Raw genomic sequence first — 8,907 nt, forward strand, 5'->3', positions numbered from 1 at the left:
CCCCCCCCCCCCCCCCCCCCCCCCCCCCCCCCCCCATCATATCGGGCGGGCCGCAGAGGCCCGGGCGGGCCGCGGCGGGGGCCCGAGGACCACCGGGACGAAACACAGGCGGGCGGATACTGAGCGCCAGCATCTTGCTGGGGTAGTCGAAGGCGACGACCTCGCCCTGGAGGCGCTGCTCCTGGCAGGTGCGGCAGGACACCTGGCTGCCCACGCTGAAGTACTCGCCCGGCGCCGCCATCTTGTCCGCCCGCAGCGCCCGCGGCTCCGCTCGCCTCGGCCCAGGCGCGGCGGGGGGCGGGGCCACCTCGGCGGCGAGGGCGGGGATTGGCGCTCCGCCCCGCCGATCTGCTCCGCCCCGCCTCGTGATTGGTCGAGCGCCCGCGGGGTCCCGCCCTCCTTCCCCCGCGCCTGGCGGGGTTTGGCCCCCCCGCGCTGCCGTCAGCGCGCGGCGCCGCGGGGGGCGTCGGGAGTTGTAGGCGGAAGAGGGGCTGTGAGAGCGGCGGGAGGGACGGTTTAGGGGGTCCCCCCGACATGGAGCTCCCCCAGCAGGTACCGCCCGACCGCACCGGGGTGAGCGGGGAGCGGCGAGGAGCGCGGCCGGGCGTCTCAGAGGGTCCTGCGGGCAATGGGAGGCCGCGGGTCTGGAGTGAGGGGGACCCCAGGGAGGCCTCGGGCCTGAGAGGCCAAGGGAGGCCCGAGAAGACCCCGAGTCTGATCCAGGGAGACCCCAGAGAGGCCTCAGGGAGATCTCGGAGTCTGAGCCAGGGAGAGCCCTGGGAGGGTCCAGGCCTGAGACCACAGGGAAACCCCAAAGGGAGCCCAGAGAGATCTGGCACCTGCTTTAGGGAGACCCCAAAGAGATCCCAGAGAGCCCCTAGGAAGACCCTGGTCCTGCTCCAGGAAGACCTCAAGGAGTTTCCCTGCTTGAGACCACAGACAGACCCCGAAGAGACCCCAGGTCAGCTCCAGGGAAGTCTCTGGGGAAATCCCAGTCCTCCTCCAGAGAGACCCCCAAAGGGATCCCAGGGAAGCCCAGGACCTGCTTTAGAGAGACCCCAGGGAAACCCCAAAGAGTCCCCAGGTTGGCTCCAGGGAAGACCCCAGGGAGACCTCAGGCCTGCTCCAGAATGACCCTAGGGAACTTTCCAATGGAAGACCCCAAGAGTCCTCAGGGAGGTCGGGGCTCTTTGGAGCAGCCTGGCTGCTCCAGCAATTCCCACAGGGATTCCCCTGGCCCCCATCCCTGACTCCCAGCTCTGCTCCACTGGGACCCCCCAAGCAGAAGTTTGGAAGTCCCTTGTGGGCAAACTTCAGGTGGTGAATAACTCCCTGGATCCTTGCTAAGGCATCCCTTGGGATCCAACCACATCCCAGCCCCTTCCCAAGGGTATCCTTGAGATCCAGCCACCTCCCACCCTCTTCCCAAGGGAATTCTCAGGACCCAGCCACCTCCCAGACCCTTCCCAAGACATCCCTCAAGATCCAGCCACCTCCCAGCCCTTTTCCAAGAGATTCCTCAGGATCCAGCCACCTCCCAGGCCCTTCCCAAGACATCCCATCCCTCAGGATCCAGCCACCTCCCACCCCCAGATTCCTCAGTATCCAGCCACCTCTCACCCCCTTCCCAAGGGATTCCCTCAGTATCCAGCCACCTCCCAGCCCCTTCCCAGGGGGATTCCCAAGGGATCTGTGCCCAGACTGATCTCTGTCCCCATGTGCCAGCCGGGTGCCATGGATGCCCTGCATGAGGCCGGGATCTGGGCAGCCCTGGCCCTGCAGGCTGGGCCGCCCTGGCTGGAGCAGTTCTGGGTCTACCTGACATCCCACTTCGATCCCAAATCCATCTACACCTTCTGCTTCCCGCTGGCCCACGGGCTGGATGCCCGGGTGGGGCTCATGGTGCTCTGGATCGGGCTCGTGGCTGAGTGGCTCAACGTGGTCCTCAAATGGTGAGGGGGTGGCACTGGGGGTGGCACTGGGGGTGGCACTGGCATGGGGACACAGCTCAGGGAAACTCCCGGAGTTCTGGGCACAGACTCCCTGCAGCATTCCGCAGGGTCACCCAAGCTGCCCCAGGCATCTGCCAGGAATCCCTGGCAGGGAAAACCCCGGGAGGCATCAGGACTGGCAGGGATCCTGCTCTTCTGCTGTGGCTCCATCCCTGGTAATCCCAGGATGAGTGGCACGGATCCTGCCCTCATGGGTCACCTGGGATGGGTGCAGGGATCCTGCCCTCCTACCGTGGATATATCCCTGGAAATCCCGGGAAGAGTGGCAGGGATCCTGCTGTCCTGCTGTGGCTCCATCCCTGGTAATCCCAGGATGAATGGCAGGGATCCTGCCCTCCTGCTGGGGCTTTGTCCCTGGAAATCCCAGAATGGTTGGCAGTGATTCTGCCCTCCCAAATCCCCAGATACCATGGGATAGGTGGCAGGGATTCTGCCCTTTCCAGTCCTCTGGGATGGGTGGCAGGGATCGTGCCCTCCTGCTGTGGCTCCATGCTGGGTTCCCCTGGAATGGGTGCAGGAATCCTGCCATCTCACTCTGGCTTCATCCCTGGAAATGTCAGAATGGTTGGCAGTGATTCTGTCTTCCCAAATCCCCAATACCATGGAATGGGTGGCAGGGATCCTGCCTTTCCCGGTCTTCTGGGATGGGTGGCAGGGATCGTGCCCTCATGGATCCCATGGGATGGGTGGCAGGGATCCTGCCCTCCTGGATCCCCTGGGATGGGTGGGAAGGCTCTGGTGTTTTCCGTCCCTCAAGGTTCCTATTTGGGGAACGCCCGTACTGGTGGATCCATGAGTCCGGGTTGTTCTCCCAGGAGGAGCTGGAGAAGTTCCCGCTGCGCCAGTTCCCGGTCACCTGCGAAACGGGACCAGGTGAGTCACAGGTGAAGCCTCCACTTGTCCAGGACAACCTGATGATCCCTGGGGAGGAGCCGCAGGAGCCAGGAGGCTCCACCCCTGTGGGAATGCCGGGCTGGGAGCGGGAAAAGCTGTTCCTCAGCCAGGAAATACGAGGGAGCAGCAGGGAGCGGGTCCAACGCCGCCGGTGCTGGCACAGCCCTGCGGCACCAATGGTTCCGGGGCCAGGAAACCCACGGGAGAGTCTGGGAATGTCACTGCTCCACCTGGGCTCCCTGTAAACATGCCTGGAGTTTTGAGCACTGGCTCCATCCCCATCCCTGAGCCTCCAGGCTCAGCCAGGAGGGATCCCCGGGTGCAGGCAGGGTTAGGCTCGACATTCCCAGCTCTCATCCCACTGGGACAAGCTCCCCCTGACCCTCCATGTGCTTCCCCCCACCCAGGGAGCCCCTCAGGCCACTGCATGATCCCCGGGGCAGCCCTGTGGCCACTTGTCACCGCGCTGACAGCTGAGGTGGCCCGGAGCACCCGCAGGTGAGTCTGGGATGGGCAGCACCTGGAAGCTTCCAGAGCACCTGTGGGAAGAGGGGATAGGATGTGGCACCCCTCCTTGGCAGGCAGCACCCATGGGGGATAGGCAGGATGAGTCCTGGAATGGGGAAACTGTCGCTTGGAAGTTTCCAGAGCACCTGTGGGAAGAGGGAGGTGGGATGTGGGACCTTTCTTAAGTGGGCATGGTGAGCCTGGGATGGGGAAACCAGAGCTTGGAAGCTTCCAGAGCACCTTTGGGAAGAGGCGGGTGGGATGTGGGACCCCTCCTCGGCAGGGGGTGAGTAGGATCTCTTCCCCTCCCAGCAGGGCAGCTCCAGGGGGACACATCCCTCCCCTGGCAGCTCGGGAAGAGGCTGTGAGACCCCCCCCAACATTTTTTCTTGCCTTCTTCACCTCTGCTTCACCCATTCCTGCTGCTCGGTGGGATCAATCCTGCCCTGCCTGGCCAGAGCTGGAGCCAGGGGCTACCTCCCTCCACCACTAACCCCGGTTCCCTTCCAGCCGGGTGCTGAGACTGATCCCTTTCCTTGCCTACACCCTCTTCCTGGTGGCCATGGGGCTCTCCCGGATCTTTGTCCTGGCCCACTTCCCCCACCAGGTGGTCACCGGCATCCTGGCAGGTGAGGGGAGTGGGGGGCACACATATCCCAACACCCCATCCTGGCTCAGGGTGTAGGGGGCACCTTCCCCTTCCCTCGAGCCCCTTTCCCGGTCCATCCCAGTCCCAAACCTGCCTGTTCCCTGTGCCAGGCTCGGCGCTGGGCTGGGGGCTGCAGCGCTGCCCCCCCAACTTCCGTGTGTTCCGGTTCTTCGTGGCGGTGGCTGTGGTACTGATGCTGAGTGCACTGGCCCTGCACAGCCTGGCTACGGCTGCTGGCATCGACCTCGACTGGTGAGTGCCCAGGGAGGATGGGGGATATCCCCAGGGATCAGCATTCCAGGGTGGAGGGGGTTATCCCCAGGGATGAGCCCCTCAGGGTGGCAGGGTGTATCCTCAGGGTTCAGCCTTCCAGGGTGGAAAGGGGTATCCCCAGGGATCAGCCCCTCTGGGTGAAGGGTGGTTATCCCCAGGGATCTGTTCCCAGGCTATTGTGGGGAACAGCCGCAGGGGTCTGCCTCCAGACCATTTTGGGATGGGACTAACTGCAGGGATCTGCCCCCTACACAGTTTTTGGGAGGTGTTGGGGGGAACGGCCCCAGGGATCTGCCCCAGACTGTTTTTAGTGCGGGGGTATTATCCCCAGGGATCTGCCCCCAGATGTTTGGGGGGAGGGTACTAACCCCAGGAACCTACCCCCACGCTGTTTTTCAGGGGGTACTATCCCCAGGGATCTGTCCCCCAGGCTGTTGGTATCCAGCTCCAGGCATCTGCCCCCGGACCATTTGGGGAGGGGGCTACACAGAGATCTCCTCTCAGACTATTTTTGGGATGTGTCTGGGGGGTACTAACCCCAGGAACCTACCCCCAGGCTGTTTTTCGGGGGGTACTATACCCAGGGATCTGCCCCCAGACCATTTTGGGATGGGAGTAACCCCAGGGATTTGCCCCCTACACTGGTTTTGGGAGGTGGGGGGTCCTATCCCCAGGGATCTGCCCCCAGACATTTGGGGATGGGGGGAGTGCTATCCCTAGGGATCTGCCCCCTAGACTGTCAGGATCCACCCTGACCTACCCCCAACCCATTTGAGGAGGGGGCTACCCCAAAGACCTACCCCCAGCCCCTTTTTGGGGTGGGGGGGAACACCAACCGTGGAGCCCCCCCCGCAGGTCCCTCCGCCTGGCCAGCGCCTGGTGCTCGGACCCGGCGTGGCTGCGGCCGGACACGCGGCCCTTCGCCTCGCTGTGCCGGGTGGTGGGCAGTGCCCTGGGGCTGGCCCTGGCCGCCGAGACCCCCCCGCGCCGCCGGGACGAGGAGCAGCTCCTGGACGGCCGCCTGCGGGTGGCGAGCACGGCTCTGGCCCTGCTGGCCCTGCAGCTGGTGCACAGGCTGCCCAGGCCCTCGGACGCGGCCGCCCTGTACAGGCACGTGGTCGTGCACTACGCAGCCGGGCCCTTCCTGGTGGTCTCCGTCCTGCCCCGGTTCGTCATCGCCCTCAGGAGCTTCCTGGAGCCCTCCCAAGTCCCCCCCAACACCAATTAGGGGGCCGCCGCCCTTGTTCTGGCTTGTTCTCCACCTCATAGAGTAGGGGGATCCCTGACCTGCCCTGGCTCATCTGAGAGCCCCCCACACTGAGTAGGGGGGTACCCACTCCCTGCCCTGGTTCATCCTCATCCTCAGCTGCCCCCAGGGCCCTCCTCCCACACTGAGTTGGAGTCCCCCCTCCTGCCCTGGCTCATCCTCACCTTCACCTGCCCCTGGGGACCCCCCAAACTGAGGAGGGGGGTCCCTGCTCATCCTCACCTGCCCCCAGGGACGCCCCCCACTGAGTAGGGATCTCCCTCTTGTCACGGTTCATTTTCACCCTCACCTGCCCCGGAGACCCCCCTAGGGCAGAGTAGGGGCGTCCCTGCACCTCTCCCAGCTCATCCTCACCTTCACCCGCCCCCGGGGACCCCTCACTAAGTAGGGGGTCCCGGCTCATCCTCACTCGTCCCCAGGGACCAGCCCCCCACCGATTTGGGGAGTCCTCGCCCCCTCCTGCTGATTCCCACCCCCCGTCCCGGCTCTGCCCTTTGCTGTCCCCATCGCTGGTGGCTTCAGGCCAGGCTTCCCCAGTTGTTGCACTAAAAGCCCTGTCCCCCCTCCCCTGGGCAGCAGGACCCCCCCGGGGGGGCGGAGCTGGGGGTGCCCCGTGCCCAGCAGGTCTGGGGACACAGCACAGGGACAGCCCCAGCCCGGGGGTCACTGACCTGCCACCCCCCCACCTCCAGCTGCCCCAGTTCTCCCCTCTCTGGAGCAGGGATGGGAACCCCCCCCCAACGCCGGGAGCCCCCCTTATACCACCGGAGGCGGGGGGGTCACCTCGTTTCTTACCAAATAAAGCACCAAAACCAACCCACCGGGCCCGAGTCCTGCAAAGACGGGGGGGGGGGCACAGAGGCAGAGCTAGGGGGACCCAGGGCAGGGCTGGGAGGGGGACAGAGCCCCCCCAGCCACAGTGGGGGAGTGACAGGGAGGGACAGAGCCCCTCCAGAGATGCTGGGGTGGACACGTTGGTCCCCTCCCTGCACCAGTTGCTGTAGGTGGGGAAACCGAGGCACAAAGGGACACCAGGAAGCCTTGGGAACACCAAGAGATGGGAACAGGGACACGGGGAACCTCCCCACCCCCCCAAAGGCAGTGGGGGCCGGCGGGTATTGCCAGAAACAGTTTATTTATACAAGGACGAACATCGGTGACATCTTACAAAATACTGAACCGAGACCCAGAGCGAGCGTGAGCTGGGGGGTGGGACTGACAGCAACCGAGGGGGGACACGGGGGGACACACGGGGGTGGAGGGGACACCAGCCCAAAGCAAGCCGGGCACACTGCTAGGGGGCCGACACCCCCTTCCCCCCATCCCGGGGGCGTTTCCCCTTCTTGGGATGGGGATCTGGGACCCCCTCGCACCACCACCACACACGGGGTGTCCCCGACACGGGGGACACCCACACTGGGGTCCTCACAGTGACACCCCTCCCTTCCTCACCCTAAACCGGGGTACTTTCCCCCCCACCCAGGGTTAGGAGAGGCGACCAAGGACATGCTCATCCCTCTGTCCTAATTTGGGGACCCCCCCAAATTCCCCTCATCCCCAAAATAACTTAACCCACAACGTGCTGTCCCTGTCCCCACCCCTCCACCCCCCCATTAAAAAAATACTATTAAATAATCCATCTGTAATAAAATTATATCCCTTTTTAGGGGGGTGGTTGGGTAGTTTTCTCTCTTTTAAAGCTAAAATTGCTCCGAGGCCCCTCTGGCTGGTGATAAAACTGGAAAATAAAGTGTTTTTTTCTCTTTTTTTGTCTCTTTTTTTTTTCCCCTCGGCCTCCCCGTTTGGGACAGGGACACGAGACAAAGGGATGAGCTCTGTGCGTCCCTCCCTCACCCCCCATCCCTTTGTCACCCCTTCGTTGGGATCAAATTTGTTCTTAGAGGAGGGGAAAAAAAAAACCCCAAGAAAATTAAGAAAACCCAAAATTAAGGGAAATTAAGGCATTAAAAAAAAATAATCAAAGGCACAAATATTTCCCATCGCCTCCCCTGGGGGTGGGGTTGGAGGAGGAGGGGGGGACAAATGCCGGAGCCGAGGAGGGAACAAAGAGGGACACACACACACAAAAAATAGAAGGGGAAATAAGGAAAAATCCCTAAAAAAAAGAGAGAGGAGCACCGGGGGGGGTCTGGGCAGCAACGGGGGGGACCCGACGGACACAGGGGGGACACGGGGTGCTGGTGGAATCGCTGCTGCACAAGAGACACAACCGACAACACCGCGGGGGAGCCGGAGGGGGGGCACTGGATGGGGGGGGATTTTTTTTGTGGTTTTCTTCTCTTTTTAATAGAAAAAGAAAATATTTTCCTCTTTTTTCTGGTTTTCCTTCTGGTTCCTGCCTTTTTTTTGGTCTTTTTTTTTGTCATTTTTTTTGTCTTTCTTTTCTTTTTTTGGTCTTTTTTTTTTTAAGTGTTTTTTTCCCTTTTACTGTGATTTTTTTTCCGTGTGTGTGTGTGTGTGTGTGAGAGAGTTTTTTCATCTCTTCTGGGTGCTTCTTGGTTTTTTCAGAGGCGGGAACGATGTGGGTGGGTCAGAGCGTGGGCTCGGCCTCCATCGGCTCCTCCACTGACCTGGGAAGGGGAGGGACATGCCAAGGTGGAGGACACGCGTGTTTCCCCCCCCCCCCCCCAGGACATACATGTCTGTCACTCCCCCCAGGACACACCTGCTCCATGCACAGCCCCAGGGACACGTGTCCTCCCTGAACACACACGTGGCTCCATGCACAGCCCATGGGACACACATGTCCCAGAACACACATGTGACTCCGTGAGCATCCCAGGGGAACATACATTCCCTCCCCCCGAGGACACACGTGGCTCCACGCACAGCCCAGGGGACATGTGTCCAAGAGGACACGTGGCTTCTTGCACACCCACAGGGACACGTGTGTCCCCCAAGAACACACATGGCTCCATGCACAGCCCATGGGACATACATGTCCAAGAGGACACAGGTGGGTTCTTGCATGCTCCTAGGGGAACATGCAGCCCCCCCCCAATGACACACGTGGCTCCATGCACACCCCAGGGGGCACCTGTGACTCCATACAGAGCCCTCAGGACATGCACACCCACAGGGACACGTGTCCCCCAAGGACACACATGGATCCATGCACACCTCCAAGGGAACATGCAGCCCCCCCATGACACAATGTGGCTCCTTGCACATCCCAGGGACATGTGTCCCTCCCCACAATGACACATGTGGCTCCATGTCCACCTCAGGGACATATGTCCCCCCTGAACACACACACATGTAGCTCCATCACACCCCAGGGACAT

At 62.3% G+C, this 8,907-nt stretch overlaps 2 protein-coding genes across 3 annotated transcripts in view; one reads left to right on the top strand and one right to left on the bottom strand.

The window, feature by feature from the left end:
• Positions 1-308, bottom strand: part of LOC113962874 (protein LSM12 homolog) — a 3,616-nt gene extending 3,308 nt beyond the window's left edge. Inside the window, exon 1 of the mRNA XM_027673656.1 lies at positions 121-308. Coding sequence (XP_027529457.1) covers positions 121-241 — 121 coding nt within the window. The 5' untranslated portion in view covers positions 242-308. The remainder of the gene's footprint in view (positions 1-120) is intronic.
• Positions 309-460: 152 nt separating this feature from the next.
• On the top strand, positions 461-6,422 carry LOC113962875 (glucose-6-phosphatase 3-like). 2 transcript variants are annotated; one of them, XM_027673658.1, is made up of 7 exons: positions 461-552; positions 1,726-1,952; positions 2,770-2,885; positions 3,314-3,404; positions 3,924-4,042; positions 4,173-4,314; positions 5,191-6,422. In XM_027673658.1, exons 1-7 carry the CDS (start codon positions 535-537, stop codon positions 5,561-5,563), a joined length of 1,086 nt encoding a protein of 361 aa, XP_027529459.1. In that variant the 5' UTR covers positions 461-534; the 3' UTR covers positions 5,564-6,422. The 2 variants fall into 2 exon arrangements, with proteins under 2 accessions (XP_027529459.1, XP_027529458.1); XM_027673657.1 differs by having other exon boundaries at positions 465-573.
• The last annotated feature ends 2,485 nt before the right edge of the window (positions 6,423-8,907 follow it).

Source organism: Neopelma chrysocephalum, unplaced genomic scaffold, assembly GCF_003984885.1.
Source record: "Neopelma chrysocephalum unplaced genomic scaffold, ASM398488v2 Primary Assembly neopelma1_185601, whole genome shotgun sequence".
Taxonomy (NCBI): domain Eukaryota; kingdom Metazoa; phylum Chordata; class Aves; order Passeriformes; family Pipridae; genus Neopelma; species Neopelma chrysocephalum.